Source organism: Polypterus senegalus, chromosome 10 (assembly GCF_016835505.1).
Source record: "Polypterus senegalus isolate Bchr_013 chromosome 10, ASM1683550v1, whole genome shotgun sequence".
NCBI classification, from domain to species: Eukaryota; Metazoa; Chordata; class Cladistia; order Polypteriformes; family Polypteridae; genus Polypterus; species Polypterus senegalus.
Genome location: NC_053163.1, coordinates 1772109 through 1792620, shown reverse-complemented (window position 1 = coordinate 1792620; position 20512 = coordinate 1772109). Strand labels below are relative to the sequence as shown.

Sequence of the window (20512 nt, the reverse complement as noted above, 5' to 3'; positions counted from 1 at the left end):
TCCGCCATTTTTGTAATGGGCAAAAATAGTGCTCTTATAGTCCCATGCTGGATCGCATGTGCTGTGGAGTTGAACCGATCATGCAAGTGAGTTGAACTGTGGACTGCTTCCTCCGAATATAATAGTTACAGTACACCAACGAGAAAAAAACATCTAAAGATATGCCTAAAGTAAAAAAGGCCAAAGGAATTGGCAGTGAAAGGGAAAAACACGTTGCACTTGCCGACCAGATTTTGCAAGATGACTCGGTAAGGCCCAGCGTCCGGCTGAAGAGCCGTGATCGACGAGAGGAGGTTGATGAACAATATGTAGACGAAAAGTTGTCTCGTAAAATCCTCAAACAAGCTCGCATTCAGCAGGAAGAGTTAGAAACAGAATATGGACTGGGATCCAAGGGAAAACAGAAGAAGACTCAGACTACAGTTCTGGGTAAGCGACTTAATTAAGACCGTCTTATGGTTTTATAGCTGATCACAGTTATAACAGTAACACATTAGTTTACAAATTTAATATGTTTATTTATAGCTTTTTACACGCTACATCCACACAATTTATAGGCTTCAAACCCCACAATGGTAAATTATCAGCATGTAGCCACAAAGTATGTTTGTATAAGCCCATCCGTATTCTTTACTGTAGAGAATATGGTTTTATTTGCATTATTTGTTTAGACAGTTTTCTGGCAGGTCCAGTCGACATAACGGTGTCCTATTATTTACAAATATATAATGCATTTAACACAAAAGTTTTTTTCCTTACAGTAAAACACAAAATCCTGCCTATGAAGTTGGCTCCGTTCTGATGCTCATGTCTTTCTGAGAACTTACGAAATAAGTTATTTGTTTAACGGGTTTCGTTTCAATGGCAGATTTTGTGGTGAACGCTCCACGCAAACTTCGAAGCAATCTGAACAATAGAATTCAGTGTATCCGTGTCATCTCAACAGATTTTAAAAAATGTTGCCAACTGATCATCTTCGATTTGCTTCATACTCGCTGAAAATAATTGTGGGGTTTGTAATTTTACTCTAAAAACGAGTGTTACTAAAAATGACAATGTTCCTTACGCCATAACTTTTAAACTGTTAATGCTAGATGTTTTACATTTTAAGGGATTACTGTTTACTGTTAGATGTCAATGACGTCTACAATAGTTGGTCCACAGTTGCGTGTTTGCCTATTTATGGCTTGCTGATATCGTGTTTTTTTTTTTTAAATCTTTCGTGCTTTGAAAAACTTTAGCCCTATATAGCTCCATACTAAACTACTGTACATCAGATCTTGGTCTGATCATACACCAGAATGAGAAAAAAGGCAAATTTAAAAAGAAAGGAAAATGTCTGACTTGACAGTTACAGTCATTGAAGTATTGTAAAGGTGTATTGCCGCAGGTGTAAAGGAGTCCCGATACCGTTTCTTGACACACTTCTGCTGAGAAATTAGTTGGCTGAAAGACTTCAGTATTAGTGGTTTAGAAAGATGATGTGCAGCATTGTTCACAATGACACACTGGTCTGTTGTAATTTTCTCCTCCGCTAGTACTTTCAGGGTGTCCAGAGTGTGTTCCATAACTGAGCTTGCCTTTTTAATTAGTTTGTTGATTTGATGGGTGTCTCTTGAACTGATGTTACCAGCCCACCACATCACATCGTATAAAAATTGAACCGGTCGTCGCAGAGTTGTAGATTATTTGAAGGATGTCGCTACCCCCAGTCTTCTAAGAAGAATGTGTCTGCGCTGCCCTTTCTTATGTAGTTCCTTTGTGGTACGAAACCAGTCTAGTCTGTCTTTGATGTGGACCCCCCAAGTGCAATAAAAGTCAATAACCAATTCCTTGGTTTTGCAAATGTTGACTTGCGGACAATTCTTTCCACACCAAGAAACAAAGTTCTCCACTTGATTGCTAAACTGTTTGTTCCCCTTATTGATACATCCATTAAGAGCAGAATCATCCAAGAATTTATGCATGTGACATGTCCTGCCGTTATATTTATAGGCTGAGTAGTACAGAGTAAACAGTAAAGGAAACAGGTCTGTTCCTTGTGGTGCTCCAGTGTTGCTTACATCTGTAATAGAAATACAGTCCTTGACCCTCACAAACTATGGTCTGCCAGACAGACTGTCCATTATCCAGGACACCACAAGCTCATCTGCCTGCTTATCCTTTAGCAGTTATGGCTGGCTGGTATGGAAGACACTGGATAATCAAAAAACATAATCCTCACCATAGTCTCAGCTTTCTCCAAGTAAGAGAAAGCCTTGTGAATCAGATCGATAACTGCCTTCTCTACTTCATCCTTTGTTCAATATGCAAACTGCAGTGGGTCCAGACTTCATCTGGTCCTGTGATTTATCCTTTGTGTAGCTTCATCAGTTGTCTCCTCACTTGGTCTTCAGTTATGGACAGCCCGAACTGATGGTCAGAGATGGACTTGTCATGAGCCATTCCAGTTGAAGTAATAGAAGTTGTATATGTTGTAGCAATGGTGTGCATGGTGGGGACTGGAAGAACTATTAAAAAATGTTTAAGGGTATCAAATTATTTTTTTCATTTTTAATGCCTCATAAATCAGAAAGCTTGATTTCTTTCAGACAGACACCTAGTTGCTAAAGAAGAACTATAACATGAGTAATACCTATCAAAATTTGAAAGATCTAATGTGGTTTAGTTCAGAGTACAAGACGGCCAAAGTTGCTGTACAATGTAAAATACATTTTTTCATACACTTTTCAGCAAGCCATAATTTGGCAAATCTGGAACCGTGAAGTAACTATTGTAGAAATTAAAGAAATATAATACTAATGAACGATCCCTGAAAATGTCATGCATCTAGCATTAACAAATTAAACGTTATGACTTATGGAACATTGTCATTGTTTTTAGTAGAGTACATTCATTTTTAAAAGTAGGACCTCCATATCTCAGAAACTAATGAAGATACAAGCCTAAAATTTGGCACGCACGTTTTTGGGTAAAAAAACAAAGCATTTTTTCCATACTGTATGAAGCATATCGGAGATGGTTAGTCTGGAGGACCCTGTTGATTTCTCATGGATGAACCTAATTTGCATTTTTGCTGTCAGGAGAGCTGAACAAGTTCACAAACTGGCTTTTTCAGTGGACATTATTTTATACCCCCTTACTTGCTTTGATGCATTAATCAGGATTGTTGTACCTTGCAGAAATTACTTACTTATTGCATACTTGTTGCAGATATGATGGCTGCACTGTTTTGCTGTGAACATCTTAAAGATGCTTGGCAGGACTGAGATCTGGGTACTGTGCAGGCTATGGAAACGATGAAAACTCACTGTCATGTTCCCAGAACCATATGTGTGTTTCAATTGGAGTGCGTAATTATGATGGAAGTATCCATCTCAGTGTGGATAAACTGTAGACAGGAAGGAATGAACATGGTCAGCAACAATATTTAGATACACCTTGCTGTCCAGGTGTTCTTCAGTGAGTATTGGGACCCTAGTGTGTTCCAAGAAAACATTTCCCACACCACCAGTCTATTACTTTTGACATCAAACAGGTTAGCTCCATGGACTCGTGCTAATTGTAGCAAATTCTGATTCATCGGCATGATGCAAAAACAACATGGATTCTGCATACCAAGGAACTTTTTTTTTTCAGCTTCTCAATGATCCACTTTGATTCTTTGGTGCCTACTAGAGATGTGCATACTCATTTTGTGAAGTCAATATCAGCACCCGACATGGCTGTTGTTGTCTGTTCCAGACAAAGTCTGATAACTTGTGTATACTCTGTATACAGTAAGATTGAGTTTGCATTTGATTTGCTTGGTTATGGACTATTTGTTTGCTAGTACAATTTTCACTATTCTAGTTTGACCCCACTGAGTCACAAGCTGTTTTTGGTCCCCAGGATCTCCTGTCTGTCACTGGTAGCTATTTGGCTTTCACAACATTCTTCTTAAACTCTTAAAACAGCTGTGTGTAAAAAGCCCATAGCAACAGCTGTTTGGGAGATGCCAAAAAAAATGACATGTCTAGTGATAAGTAAACTTTTTCAAAGTCATTAAGGCCAGTCTGTTTTCCATACCAGTGCTTAATTGAACATTAGTGGCTATACCCGCTGTACTGATCTACCTGATTTATTCCACACACCACTTTAATGTGATATACAGACATGTGAAAACAGGTATTCCAAATTAAATGTTTTTTCTTTTCTAACAAAACTGTGACATACCAAGATTTGATCTTCATTTTATTTAGTGTTTTTATTGATTTTAATTAGAAACGGGTGTGGCAGTAGGGGGCGCTAGTGTTCCCTTGAACCCTCAGGTACAACTCCAGACACCAGGTAAAAGTCCAAGACTCTTTATTTTTTAGCACCAATGTGCACCAAGCACCTTCCACACTACTCATAAACAATAATCAAATAGCACACTAATCACTCCTCCTCGCCCAGACACTTTGCTCCTGTCCCTCCCAGCACAGCTCACCGTCTGGACTGAGTCTTCGCCCTTTTATAGCCATCAATCCATTACTTTAACCCGGGAGCACGACATTCCTTCCCGTCACGTGATCGTGACGTACTCCCGGGTCATAAGGCATCACAGAGCCCATAAGCCCCCACAGCGACTCCTGGTGGTCCCCAAGATATCCAACAGGGCTGCGTATAAATACTATAAAGTCCATAAGGCCCTGCTGGATCTCGGGGCACTATCCTGCTATCGGGAGAGCTCCTCCTAGCGGCCTGGGGGTGAGGACCAGCATGAGAAGCCGGCAGTCCTCCACACAGGTAACATTTCATACAGTCAAGTCAAATTTAACAAATCAACGCAAAATTGATTTGATCTTCATTAAAACAAAATCTATAGGTAAAGATGATCCCATCTAACATGCATTATGCCACTTTTACATTTTATAGTCATTTGTGTAAATTAAATAATCATAAATGCAAATTTCAAATGTGGATAAAGTTAAGTAAATTTTTTAGTACCTCACATACAGTACCTAAAATTAGAATTGGGTGCATCAGATGAGATGATTAGAAAATATTTAAAGAGAATTTTGCCTGAACCTGACTTATTTGAACCTCATACATTTTGTTTGGTTTTCCCTGAGGCCTTCAGAAAGAAGGTTACATATGTCTAAGTCTGGAAAAGAATTTAAAAGGATTAACAAACAAATGGAAATCAACCAATTCAAAGTCCAGAAGATCATCTACAATTAGAGATGATTTCAAGCAAATGCCAGCTTTTCCTGGCTAGGCCACCCCAGCAAGTTCAGCCTAATAGTACAAAGCAAAATGGAGGAAGAACCAAGAACCCCAGTACTTTATTGCAGGTCTGACAGATACTTCTTGCCGCTGTTGTTGTGATAGTGCATGAGTCTAGAATGAGAGACTACACAGATTAGGTCTATATGAGAAGTATGCCCGTAGAAAACCTTTCCTGACCAGAAGGAACAACCGGGCAAGACCAAAGTTTCCTTATGAACACCTAGACAAGGCCAGGGATTCTGGAATGATGTGCTGTGTCCAGACGAGGCAAAGATAGTTAGTTATTTGGCCATAGTAAAAGAAGGCGTATTTGGCAAAAGCCAAAGACAGCATTTGTCTTGAAGAAACTGATACCAGCTATAAAGCATGGTCGTGGAAATTTTATGGTTTGGGACTGCTTTGCAGGCTCAGGATGTGGCTGGTCACCATCACACATAATTTGCTCTCAAACCCACTTAATCCAATTCAGGATCAGACAGTCAAATCCTGGACAAGTGCCATGGGCATGGGAACGGTGCTATATAAATAAAATGTATCATCATTATTAAGGTGGAAGTCTAAAGCTTGACCCACTCATTCACATATTGGGGCCAATTATGAATCATAATGAATTCTTCATTGTAGTTTGAGGATAATGTGACACCAGCTGTCAAAACTCAACCAAAAGTGGACCTTGTAGCATGACAGTGACTCTATACATACCAGCAAACCCACCAAGGAGTGGCAAAAAAGAAGGAAATAGTGGGTTCTCAAAAGCCCAGATCTAAATCCCATCGAAATGAGATGTAGGGATTTGAAACAGCCAAAGTGCATGCAAGACACCCCTCAAACATCACACCGCTGAAATAATTCTGCATGGAGGAGTGGGAAGAACTTTCTCCCAGCTGAGGTCAGAGACTGGAAGACGGTTATAGGATTTGACTAGTTGAGGTTGTTTCTTCCAAAGGGGGTAATATTTTCCACAGACGGAAATGGCATATCTGCTCATTTTTTTCATTGAACAAATTATTGTAAGATCAGATTTTCATTGTTTTCATTTCTTATTCAATTCACCTTTGCCTAAATTCTTTTAAATTAAGGTTAAATATTGGTATGACTTTGACGTGTTGAAATGTAGAATTTATGTGAAGGTGGAGGTTGCACTTCACAAACTGGCAACTCAGTGTACATGTTTGATAATGATATTATTTACTCTGCAAATTTAATGCATTAAGTACATTTGTTGATATTTCCGTTGTTTCTCTCTCTCAGACTTATGTTTTCAACAAGGATATTTTGTTTTATCCAGGATCTGCTTCTAAGGACTCTGATTCAGAAGATGAGTGGCCATCACTGGAGCAAAAAGAAGGAGAAATGGATGGAATTGGAGAGGTTGAAGTTAATGCAGAAGATGAAAAAGCCATTGAGATGTTTATGAACAAGAACCCCCCTGTCAGGTGCAGATTTTCTTATGGCTGTCTATTATGTTCTTTCACTATTGATCTGTCTCATATGTGTGTCTAAAAAAATGTTTGTAGAACATCTTGAAGTGAAAGGGGGTGGTCACACTCAAAATAGAGTGGTTGTGTAATACTTGCCTGTAATAATTCTGCTGGTCTGGATTGGTTTCTTGCTGCCCCAGCTTGCATAGGTAACCAGTCCATGAAAATCTTCAGCTGAGTGCATGCTTTTCATAGTCCAGTAGCATTTTAACAATTGGCTGTTAAAGATAATTTGAATTACACTGCATGAACCAACAAGGGCAATATATGAATTTTATAAAGTCATTTTGTGTCCTTACAAATTAATTAAATTGTTTTTGTGTGTTATTTTTTTTTTCTTTTCAAATACAGTATTTCATTGATCAAGGTTTCTGTCCTAAACTCTGTACTTTTCCTCTCCTCCGTTTAGGCGGACATTGGCTGATATTATAATGGAGAAAATCACAGAGAAGAAGACAGAGGTAGAAACTGTAATGTCTGAAGTGTCTGGAGTACCCATGGCCCAGCTGGATCCCAGGGTTGTCGAAGTGTATAGAGGTGTAAAAGAGGTGAGAAGGGACCTTTACTAACATCTGCATAAATAGTTATAGAGTTTAGAAAGTATTAAGTGATATGGGGAGTTGGGACAAGACAAAGTATTAAACGATACTTTTCTATTGCAATAACAATTAAGTGTGTGGAACTTGCGTTTTCACATTTTTACTGTTGGAGCTCTAGCAGATTAAGTGACTTGTCCACTGTTGCATAGTGAGTTAGTAGTGAAAACTGAACTAGAATTCTAGTTTAAAGTCAGCCAACTGCCTTGGCCTCTACAGTATACCACAATACTAGCCTGTGTTGTATTAAAATCAAATATGCATAATTCAGGATTCTTTATCAAAGAAGTTTATCTTAACACTGGTGGTCAGTAATTTATCTGTGCTAATAAAGATTCAAATTTAAGGGCTTAAATGAATCACATAGACTCCTTAACAGCATTTAGGCCAGGCAGAAAAATGATTATTGTTGCTGCTCATTGCCTGTACACTGGTATTGTGAGTGTTGTGCAGAGTGGAGGCAAAACATCTATGCAGCTGTTGTGCATCTGTTGGTGAAAAAAGATTCACTGATCTTGATTTTGCTGATGATGCTGTGATCTTCACAGAGTCGGTGGAGGCTCTGATTGGGTCTCTTGAGAGACTGAGTGAGGTGTGTGAGTGTCTGGGCTTGTGAGTGTCTTGGATAAAAACCAGGCCTTTAATGACCTCTTTGGCACAGCCATCAGCAATGTATCTGTCTGCGGAGAGAGTGTCAACTTCATCAAGAGGTTTACTTACCTCGGCAGTGACATTCATGCCTCTGGTGACTCTTCCTGTGAAGTCAGTAAACAGATTGGGAGAGCATGGGAGGGTTATGAGTTCGCTGGAAAGGGGTGTGTGGTGCTCCCAATATCTATGCAAAAGGACGAAGGTCCAAGTCTTTAGTGTCCTGGTGCTTCCTGTCTTACTATATGGTTGTGAGACATGGGCGCTATCCAGTGACCTGAGATGAAGACTGGACTCCTTTGGTACTGTGTCTCTTCAGAGACTCCTTGGGTACCGCTGGTTTGACTTTGTTTCATATAAGCGGTTGCTCATGGAGTCCCAAATGTGACAAATTACCTGCATTGTGAATGAGCAACAGTTACTGCTCTATGGCCATGTGGTGCGATTCCCCACTCTTGGGATCCTCATTGTTGAAGACCCAAATGGCTACATCAGGCCAAGGGGACACCCACGTAAAGCCTGGCTGCGGCAGATAGAGGGTCATTTCCGGGTGGAGGGACAGGACTGTGCGTCTGCCTGGGAGGTTGCCAACCAGGATCCAGAGCTGTTTCATCGTGTGGTGGGTACGGCAATGTGCTGTACCTGTGCATGCTCCCCAACCGGACCTGACCTGCTGGTTATTGCCTTAGGAGCCTGATTTCGACTTCTGACTCTGTCTCTGTCTCTATGTTGAGTTAGCATGTTTTTCTTGTTTTTACAGTGAGGGTGAACATGTGTCTGTGAATGTATCCCGAAAGCTAAACTGTTTGTTTTAAAGAAATAGTGAAAAAGGAATACCGGCAGTCCCCAGGTTACGTACGAGATAGGGACTGTAGGTTTGTACTTAATTTGAATTTTTATGTAAGTCGAAACGGGTACATTATTTTAATAAATGTTATTATTGACCGACTGTAACCAAGTGCTCAGCCAATGAATGATGGAGATTCACCTCTGTCTGACCTTTTTATTATTTCTACTTTATTATTAAGGGTGATGGTTTTTCTCTTCTTTACTGTATCACCAGCACTTGCTTCAGATTTGTGTTTCAGAGAAGGGTGAAGGCAAAAGGTTAAGATGAGTTCTTCTGCACAGCACAGCACTGTACACGCTATCACACCACGAATGTACCCGTCGTCAACATGTCTGATGTACTGACAAGAGAACTTCCTGCTATGTGCGTAACAGTACAAGCAGGCTTGCTATTGAGAATGAATGGGGGTGGTGAGGGGGGGTTCACCACCTGCCTACCACACAGTTGCCTCCACTACAGTATGCTGCCTGCAGCGTCCACCCACCGAGAACAAACACGGTGCGGCCAAAGGCGGGTAGTGAATCGCCCACCACCACCCCCATTCAAAAGGCAGCCACCCGAGGCACACTACAAAGCTACCCCCTGCCGCCTCGTTCACCCTCAATGGTCTCCGTTCAGCCACAACCGGGTCAATGCTTGCAGCATCACTAGAAAACAAACAGGGCAGCCGTGTGTGGTGGGTGGGAAGTGAAACTCCCCCCTCTGCTCCATCCAGCCTGCGTCCAGTCAGGAGCAGTAGGTGCGGCGGCGTGATAGGCAGGCAGCGAACCACCCCATCAAGCTTTCGTCCTGCACATGAGCGATAGCTGTGGCCCCGCTTGCCACCGGGAGCCGCCCAAGGAACACTACACTGCGCAAGCAGCAAAATTGCCCCCCTCCAGCCACTACTTGCAGCGTCCCCAAGCCGAAGATGACGGAGCGGCAGTTACTGAGGCGCATGCGTCACAGCTGCGGCCCCGTTCGTAAGTCGTAGGTCAGATGTCCAAAACTTGGGGAATACCTGTAGTTGCCTGTGGTCAATATGTGTCTTAGGTATAGAGAAGAGCAATGACGGCTGCAAAAATTAAAAAAAGTTGTAAAGAAGACTGCATAAAATTTAATGAAAGGTCCCTTTAAGTGATGTGAAAAGAATGTGAAGACCATAGGGAAGAACAAGGGCTGTAAATGTAAAAACAAATTACTAAAAAAAAAAGCACAGAAAATTCTGCACATTGACATTAAAAATGTATTTGTTTTTGTATTATTAAGTAGAATAAATGTGTATTTTCAATTTATAAAATAAGGAGAACCTTCTCTTTTTTTTCTTCAAAGGGATTTGTGTGTTAAAATATGATCTATTTTATTTGCTTTGTTTTTCTATAGTCTGCCCTTAAACTACCCCCATATAAATGAGATGTTTTGGATGAATACGATAAAACATTAGATAGATAAATATTATCATATGGAAGGGGAAGCTCACTAAAACGTGTGCATTATTGTTGTAGATGCCATTCTACTCGATATCTTTACATAGCAGAATATAACTAACAACATTGTGCTTCTCACCAAGCCCTAAAATTAAGTAACTTTAATCTTGGGTAACAAATATATAACAGATGTTGTTGTTTATTCAAGAAAAAATAAAACTAGCCATGTGTGAAAAGTAAATGTATATATCTTCACAGCTTCCATTAAAAATTTTGAAGATAATTCAGGCCGGGTGCTCCTGATCAAATATTCCTCAATAGTGAATCAAAGAGTATTATCCATCCATCCATTATCCAACCTGCTATATCCTAGCTACAGGGTCACGGGGGTCTACTGGAGCCAATCCCAGCCCACACAGGGTGCAAGGAAGGAAACAAACCCCGGGCAGGGTGCCAGCCCACAGCAGCAAAGAGTATTATCCCCCATATAAAAGTAGAACATTTGGCAGTAATGTCTGGAGCATTCAGGACAACAATAAAATGCATCAGAAGTGCCCTCAGACAGGTACTTGTAATTCTTTAGTCTGGAAAGGGTTATAAGGTAATGTCCATACAGTATTAAATCTATCACTGTGCAGATGAAAAGCATTCTGGAAAGTTACCAGTTTTCTCCAGGATAAATGTCCCAGAAAATTCATTTAATGATAATACAGTATAATGGTCTAAGAAAGTGTAAAAATAAGCCAAAAACTAATACCAGGGATCTACAGCTTTATTATCTGTATAGTAAATTGTACAGTTCACAATTCTCCACTCAGATGAAGATTAAACATGTATGGCATTCATGGAAGTGTATCTAGATAACAGCTCTTTTGCTCCATAAAGGACATGGCAACACAGCTAATGTTTTTAGAGTTGTGTCTGCACAAATCATAAGACTTCTGGAGTAACATCCTCTGACAAAACAAAAATCGAGTTGTGTGAATTCTATACCACTGCCAGTGTTGACTCAAATTTCATTTCTAGGCTAATCACGGTATGTATGTTCTTTCTGTTTCCTCTAAGTTTTCTCCCACCTTGCAAAAAAGAATGAAAAAAGTTGATTGGCAGTTTTCAATTGGCAGATTGTGTGGCTAAGGCATTGAACTTTTGTTTCTCTGTGTGACCCTGAGCAAGTCATTTACTCTGCCTGTGCTCCAGCTGTAAAAAAAAAAAAAAAATACACATAATCACTTGAAATATATAGCACTATACTTGCAGTGTATCTTGGGATGGCATTCACTATGCAAAGGACTCTATATAATTGAAAGGTTGTGTTCATTTAAAATGGACCCTTTTTGAGAGAGTGCTAGGGTGTACATGTTTCTGACATGCAGTGCCTTTTAATAATGTTTTTACCATTGGAAGTTTTAGACAGCATTAACTGAAGCACCAAAGCATGTTAGCAGTTCAGAGTAATGTTGAACCTTGATAAACATGATGCTGTCACTGATGGAGCAATCTGGTTGCAGACATTTTCTTTGTTTCTTCACCCAGGTGCTGTCTAAATACAGAAGTGGAAAGTTGCCAAAAGCTTTCAAGGTCATCCCAGCACTCTCTAACTGGGAGCAAGTGCTGTACATTACAGAACCAGACTCCTGGACTGCAGCTGCTATGTACCAGGCAACACGGTGACCAGCATTTCTGAAGTTTGTTTTTAGGGGGATAGGGTCATTATGAGCTGCTATATGTAATTTGGGCCTTACTTTGAGTGAGACGTTAGTTGGAGTCAGGCCTTAAACAGTATTTGTCATTGTCCTGCCATATTGATTTTCTGTAATTTTTTTTTTTTTTTTTTTTAATAACTTTCCTCTTCCACTATGGGTTCTACACCAGAAACAATGACACACATGAGAAGTGAGATGTGCTGTTTGACCTGCCAGCTGCATGACCTACTTAGTATCATTATGTGCTTCTAACCTGTTTTTGAGTCATCATTGTAAATGTCTGCTTTTTTCTTTGTGACAGAATCTTCACTTCCAGTCTGAAGGAACGAATGGCCCAGCGTTTCTTCAACTTGGTTTTGTTACCCAGAATTCAGGATGATATTACAGAGTACAAGAAGCTCAACTTTCACTTATACAGTGCCCTGAAAAAAGGCCTCTTTAAGCCTGGTGCTTGGTTCAAAGGTGAGGACATGTTTAACTTTCCCCCTAGCCTTATGCGGTTTCCCTTAAGTCCAGCTTTAGTTTAATAATAAATAATAATACATTTTATTTATATAGCGCCTTCCCATGCTCAAGGCACTTCATAGAGTTTAAGAAAGAGCGGCGGGGTATATAGCATTATACTAAACCAGATTGATAAATAAAGAAGAGTAAGATAGTAAATTCAAAGAAAAGTCTAACAGACAACATAATTGATGGTCTAGCACACACACATACAGGTTACATGAGCATCTTGACAGAGAGGTAAACTGAGAGAAGGGGAATGAAGTCAAGTAGAGCTAAAAGCCTTCCTGAACAGATGAGTTTTGAGTTGTTTTTTAAAAGAATTCATGGAGTCAGCTGACCTGATTAATTTCGGTAGGTCATTCCAGAGTCTGGGCGCCATACAGCTGAAGGCCCTGCTGTCACCCATGGAGTGTAGATTAGTGTGGGGCACAACAAGATTGCCAGAATCGGAGGACCTTAGTGGGCGGACAGGCACATAGTGATGGAGGAGGTCACTGATGTAGTTTGGGGCGAGGTTATTTAAGGCTTTGTAGGTTATTAGTAGGATTTTATATTCAAATCTGTAAGACACAGGGAGCCAGTGAAGGTGGAGCAGGATGGATGTGATGTGCTCGCTGCTGCTGGTTCGAGTAAAGACTGTTGCAGCCGAGTTTTGCATAAGCTGGAGCTGAGATATAAGATTATAAGGGGCACCTGCCCGTAGGGAATTACAATAATCGATGCGGGATGTGATAAAAGCATGGACGAGTTTCTCACCATTATAAAAGGAGAGGAAGGAGCGAACATGGGATATGTTATGCAGGTGAAAGTAAGAAAGTTTCTTAATGTGATTTATGCGGGCGGAATAACAAAACGGAGGAATCAAAAATGATGCCAAGATTCTTTGCAGATGAGGCAGGTCTGATGAGATCACCACCAAGATGGACTGGGAAATTTATTATGGTCAGTGCCGCTAACCTGTCCACTAGGTACTGCTAAAAGTGAAATGTCCATTATCACTTCAAGACCTGCAACTGAAAAAATGTAATAATAGAGATATTTTAGTAAATCTGCTTGTTTTTAAAACCTGTTACTTTCATTGTCTAGTCTCCAGCACAGATTTAAGAGAAAAAAGTAATTGTGTCTGCCTTGGCAAAAGAAAGATAAATAGGCACAGGATTTAGTGTGTTTTTAAAATTATGACGGGAACATGAAAACCTCCTTTCAACTGTTATTTTCATTTTTAATAGCAAGTACACTTTGACATACCTGGAAGCTATTAATCAATTAATCTAAACCACACATAGGAAAACATTTCATGTATTTTTTTATTTTAGGAATTGTATTCTAATAAGTAAATTACCTGTCAGTAAGGAAAACTGTAGCAAATATTCAAAACAGAACAGCAAAACACTTGCAGTGATCCCACGCCTATCGAGAAGTTACGTTCCAGACCCATCAGCGATAGGTGAAAATCCGTGGTATAGAAAGACCATATGAATAAACATTTTTGTATAGTTTACACCTTAAAATACCCTTCCCACACGCTTTAAACACATGTAAACTTGTAATGGCGAGCGACGTCCGCGTAACACTTTCCTTCCTGAAACGAATCCAGGAGTTTTACCTTCTCCTGAATGGTCAAGGTCTTCCTCTGGCGCTTAGGCTCACTACTACCAGAAGGCTTCAAAGATGCAGGATGCTTGGGAGCCATCATAGGGCTTAAAACAAAACGAAAAGTTAACAAAAAGTTTGCTCACAACAATCTGACCACAAGCAAGGTTCGCTATACGCAGAGAACCGAGATGCGTCGGGGATCCACGTTCGCTGTTCTTGTGAGATTATACCACGTTAGCAGCAGCCAATCGGAGCCCAAGAGAATGAAAATCCCGCTCTGATTGGCTGAGTCTTCTCTTTTAGCCAAAACGGGCCTTGTAAGAAATCATCTGGTTACTGTAACTCTTTGTCTACTATAGTGTACAATGTACGTATAAAATTAGATACGTTCCACAGAAAAATCCGTGGGGCGTGATATAGTGGGGGATCACTTTATTCTTGTAATCTACAAAAATGATACTCTTACAGTCCCGGAGCTCCCACTGTGATTTTACCTCTTAGTGATCTTATTGATTAATTTGTTGTTCCTTTTATCCTAATTTTACATTCAGAAAAGAGCAGTGGTATGAGATTTAAATGTATAAAAAATGTAAAAATACTTAGGGACAAAGACTTAGAAATATATTGCCATTTTTCTGTTAATTTGAGTTCTTTTTCTGTGTTTTTTCCCTTTATTGCATCATGTTAATTTACACTGAAGAACATTGTAGACACCTGAGCAAATGACACTGAAAACTGAAAGGTTATGGCTTATTAAGTGTTAGACCCACTAGCATGCCCACACCATTAATAACAGCTTAAATAACCAAAATATTTGGAAAAGCAAACTGAGAATAATGAAGATGGTTAAAATCTTGAAAACAGAAAATAAACAACATTAAATTATGCACATGTAATATAAACCACTCTTGCTTTCCACATTCCAATAAAAAAATTGGCAAACCTAGTTCGGAAATTTCTTGACCTTTAATTTGAAGAAGTAAAGATGCTATAGTTAGAAGAAAAGACACTAAAACATGCAAACTGTAATATAACCATGTTCTTAATTAAAGTAGTCTAGTTAAAAAGAGAATTTGATTAGGATGAAAATCTGCATTCATAAAGGGCACCCAGGACTGAGCTTGAGAACTACTGATATACAACACTAGTTGCACAGACCATAAATCGGAATTTTAATCAGAATTAATTCTGACTAATTACTGAACTCTTTAACTCACATTGTATGTTCTTATGCAGGAATTCTGATCCCTCTCTGTGAATCTGGTACTTGCTCCTTACGTGAAGCTATCATCATTGGCAGCATTCTGACAAAGTGTTCAATCCCAGTTCTACACTCCAGGTAATCGAAATAACCAAATGGATTCTCAACCAGTTAGCTGTAAAACATGTCTTCAAGAAATTAGTCAGTTTTTAAGATTCTGTAGCGGTATACCAGAATTTTATAATCCATCCATTTTCTTGTTTTTTTAACAAGAAATATTATATGAATGACTGTTAATTAGTCACTGACTGCTTTACCTCAGAACCTGACAATAGATTAGTGTGCTTGTGTGCCACAGTTAGCAGGTGCCCATGGCTCCTTACAAATTAAAAAAAAAAATTAGGACGTGAGTGTCAGTTGGCTTTGCGCTCTAGAAACCAAGTTACCTGAACTATTCTCTAACATTACAGTAATTATTTACCACTCTGATATACTGATCTTTCTGATCTATCATAAAATAGGTCATTACAATAGCAACTGACACGAAGAATTGATCATTAATTGCAGAATTACAGTATTTGAGGGTTCCCCTAGAGTGCCTCTTTCTCTTCCACAATTTGGCTCAAAATCTAATGGGGACATCCTCATCTCATGACAGACTTAAGTTTCGAGTTTGGTATTTTTCCGGCCAGCCATTTTAACTCTAGACTGACTGTCTTAAAGAAACTGTGACACACAGACACACTCCCATCATTGAGATATCAATGTTTTCGGTATTGGGGACCCTAAAACGTCGAGATCCTTCAAAAACCAAAGATCGAAATGTTTGGCGAATCTAAAGCTTTCCACCCCCCAAACCACAGATAATATGTTATGGTGGGGGAGGGCGCAAAGCAATAATAGGGATAGCTGGTTTATTCTTGGCAGTGCTAAGACTGGTGGTAAATCCTCCGCCGGCTTCATGGCAATAGAATAATGCCCAATGCACCACTTATAGACTTTTAACATTCTGGCAGTAACATTATTCAAGCTGCTATGTAGATATACCTGGCATGTACTGTTGATGTGCAGGTGTGTAGGCTTGGCTATGTACAAAAAATTTTGTATAGTAGTTGACTATGGGCATTTCAGATATACTTTTGCAGGAAAAACCTGCAGCTCACCCTTCAACAATTGTTGGAGATGAATTTTAGGAAATACTGTAAAACCAAAATTTGCTTTCTTCTTCATTTCACAGTGCAGCAATGCTGAAGTTGGCTGAGATGGAGTACAATGGCGCCAACAGCATCTTCCTGCGTCTTCTTATTGATAAGAAATATGCCCTTCCTTTCCGAGTCATTGATGCCTTGGTTTATCACTTCCTGCGCTTCAGAACTGACCAGAGGACTCTGCCAGTGCTCTGGCATCAATGCCTTCTCACATTTGTGCAACGTTACAAAGAAGATTTGGCTTCTGAGCAGAAGGCTGCACTGCTGGACCTTCTTAAGGTGCACGTCCACCCACAGATCTCCACTGAAGTACGCAGAGAGTTGGCCAACTCCAAGTCTCGGGATCAGGAGACGGCTGAACCTGTTATGGCCATGGAGTAAGCAACATAACATTGTGGAGCAGGTGATTGTTATTTGACAGAGACAAAGCACACAAACGCATTACATCTGTCAAGTATTGCTTCTGGTCATGTGTAACCTTGAAGTGGTGCAGAAGTTCTCAGCTACTGAAGGACTGATGGTTGAAACTGACTGCTGCTAAACTGTGCAACCTAGCAGATACCAACCCGAGTGGGGTTCTGTGTAATTATCTCACTTGTAATATAAAATAAATTGGCAGATTTTCTTTTAATTAGGAGATGTATTTTGTTAACTGTTTCCAAGAAATGTTTAAGTAAGATCAATACAAAGTGCTTGCTGTGTTGTATAAAGTGCTCAACAGTCATACTTTAGTAAAAGTATAAATATTTCTGAAAAGCTACTCAAGTAAAAGTACAATTTCCCCATGAACAAACTACTCAGGTAGACGTTTTAAAATGGTAGGATATTATGTGTACTTAAGCAATTAAGTCAATTTGAGATCTCGTCCCATTTTATATCATTGCATTCATCCATTTTCAAAACCTGCTTATAGAGCAGAACTGTGTGGAAGGTGGTGCAAATCCCAGCAACCACTGGACACAAGGAAAGAACAAGGCCTGGATATGGCTCCTGCCCATTAAAGGGTAAAAACAAACACACATATCAGGGGCTAATTTAACATCACCAGCTTACAGAACCTGCATGTCTTTGAACTGTGGGAGGAAACCCACGCAGAGATGCAGAAGAAAATGCAAAGTTCAAAAAGGAAGCATCTGGGACTTTGAACCCTGTCTCCTTGTTGCAAGGATACCCCATTTTATATACAGTCTAAAACCGGGGTTGGGCAAAGTCAGTCCAGGAGGGCCACAGTGGCTACAGATTTTTGTTCCAACCCAGTTGCTTGATTAGAAAACAATCCTTGCCGATTTAATTTAATTTCATTGCTTGTTAGTGCTTTAACTCTGACATGTCATGTTCTCATATCCTTGGTTTTTTTTTTTCATTCTAAGGATGTCATCCAAATAAGTTGAAGTTTTAAACAGATGAGTAATTCTCAGTACTTCACTTTTTTCTTCGATATCCTTCTAAGTATTTAATTAAACCAAATAGTGTGTGTAAATACACACAAGTATAAATGGAAACAAGCTAAGTGGAGAACTACTGGTTTCTTTTGTCATTTGCTAGTAGGGAGCAATGATACAACCAAGAATATAGCTCTTTAAGACTAAAATGAGCAATAAGTGGTCAAAACCTTAATGAGCGAGATGACTAAAATGAAGCAGAAATGTGTTACTTAAGCAATAAGTGCTTCTTATTAAGCATTTGGGTTGGAACAAAAAACCTGCCGCCACTGTGACTCTCCAGGAACGACTTTGCCGACCCATGGTCTAAAAAGAAATTCTTACAAAAATCACATGCAAAAAGAATTATTTTATTACAGTCACTAAAGTATGAGCCAAGTAACTACAGCCTGAAGAAGTGACATCCAGTGAGCAGACATCTTAATGATAGTAATATCCCAAGTCACCTGGAGTTGATTTTAATAAGAGAGGTGTAAACCTGCACAACCTTCCCCGTTTTTTTTTTTTACAAAGGAGCTTATCCATTCATGAAAAAACACTTCGCAAAAGTGAATTTTCATATTGTAAACTAATTACAATTAATTTAAATAGAAAACTTGAGCTTTCCCTGGCTCTAAAAACTAGCCTTATTTTTGTGCAAATAACACCAAACTATATGAAAATTGACAGAATGTGTTTAATACTGGACCTTAACATTTCTAGTTGCTCATTCAAAGAAATGAGCTTTAGGTTTTTCTTGTACTTTTACAACTACATCATGACCTGTTTTGAAGATGTGATCCCCAAGATAACCATGTTAGCAACACATGTAACAAGGTGAGTAACCCAGTGCACTTGAACACACAAGTACGCCTCCTTGCAGCCTGACGATCAGTTTCACTCTGTTTGGCTGGCGGCAGCAAGGAGGCCAACTGAATACAGAGGCATCCGCTGTGGAAATAACTGAGACTTGGATTGCACATGTCTACAAACTGCAGCAAGGTGTACTTGGAATGACTACATAAAAGATTGGGTGTTAGCACCAGCAGTGCTCATTTGAAAATCTTTCCAAAGATTCTTCTTATAGATGAATTTCCTTAAAGCAGGGTAACCCCATGTTTTGGATAACTGAGTAAAACATTGTGCATTTTCGCATAGCCTTTGTTTTCTGGTTTGATATTGTGCTAATGAAGGTGTCCTACAAGATATATCAGAGTAAAAGTAGTCATTTTTTTCCAGTTTAATCCAGACCAAGGTTCGGTTTGGTGAAAGGGGCCTATCCCAACCAGTGTAGGGCACAAGGCCATTACAGAACAAACACACAACCATCCATCCATCCATTTTCTAACCCGCTGAATCCAAACACAGGGTCACGGGGGTCTGCTGGAGCCAATCCCAGCCAACACAGGGCCCAAGGCAGGAACCAATCCTGGGCAGGGCGCCAACCCACCGCAGGAACAAACACACAATAAGGCCAATTTAGAGTCGCCAACTCACCTAACCTGTGTTTCTTTGGACAGTGGGAGGAAACTGGAGCACCCAGAGGAAACCCACACAGACACAGGGAAAATGTGCAACTCCACACAGGGAGGACCCAGGACATGAACCCTGGTTGTCTTACTGCAAGGTAGCAGTGTTACTACTGTGCTGCATTGTTTGAAAATGTAATGAAGTAAAAGTAAATAAAATTTTGTACTCAAGTATAAATATTTTAAAAACTAGGGTGCTTTGCCCCCTGCTTGCTTCGCTTGCCAACCTCCCCAAAGCCTGCGCTTCGTGCTATCAAATTCGCGTCTCTGTCACTCACGTATGTGGATTTCACTTTCACCAAACAACAAAACTTTTAATTCTCGATGATCGGCCTTTTCATTGGGAAGAAACACTAAGTTTCCCTGATGGCAACATGAATTTGTCTATCTACGAGTCTCCGACTTAAAAGTTTAAAGCCAAACAATATCTACATACTTCTTTCATATCACCTATGTCCATATATTCAATCTCTTTTCGCTTTTACCTTTTCGTCAATATTGCATTCAATTTTGATTCTGTGTTTGGAATTACATCGTGACAATGCAAAGTATAACTGCCTATGAGTAAATATCATTTCTTTCTGTCTACAAGAAATGTATCTGACAATATCATTCACACAAATGAAAATTAACCTTGTGCGTGGTTATGTGGGCAGGACTTTTTCAAATCTCTTTGCATAAGCTTGTCTTGTGGGGATTTCACTTTCACCAAACAACAAATCTTTTAATTCTCACAGATACACCTTAGATGATCTACAAGTCTCCAACATAAAGTGTAAATCCGAACAATATATTCAATCTCTTTTTGCTGTTCTGTTATTTCACTGAGTAATAATGTCCATTTGTTTGTGCTAATGCGATCTTTACTATCCATTTTTTGAGACATTTGAATTTTCATACTTCCATTATCTCTAACCGGCTCTGCATGTGTACCGTGCCAACATTTTTTGAATTCTTTATGACGTTCTACTTTATCTTTTAATTCTGGCCCTTGGTGTGGTCTTGGCACAAGGACTCGTTTCACAGGATGTATAAGTGTCTTTCGAGAAAATCATGTCTCGTCTCCTTCCAAGATTTTTTGTATGACACAAACACTTCTGTACACACTCA

At 39.6% G+C, this 20512-nt stretch overlaps 1 protein-coding gene across 1 annotated transcript; it reads left to right on the top strand.

The window, feature by feature from the left end:
• The first annotated feature begins 6 nt into the window (after positions 1-6).
• Positions 7-17083, top strand: bysl (bystin-like). The gene is made up of 7 exons (XM_039764800.1): positions 7-429; positions 6542-6689; positions 7144-7282; positions 11771-11904; positions 12242-12402; positions 15280-15382; positions 16482-17083. Exons 1-7 carry the CDS (start codon positions 162-164, stop codon positions 16831-16833), a joined length of 1305 nt encoding a protein of 434 aa, XP_039620734.1. The 5' UTR covers positions 7-161; the 3' UTR covers positions 16834-17083.
• Positions 17084-20512: the final 3429 nt, after the last annotated feature.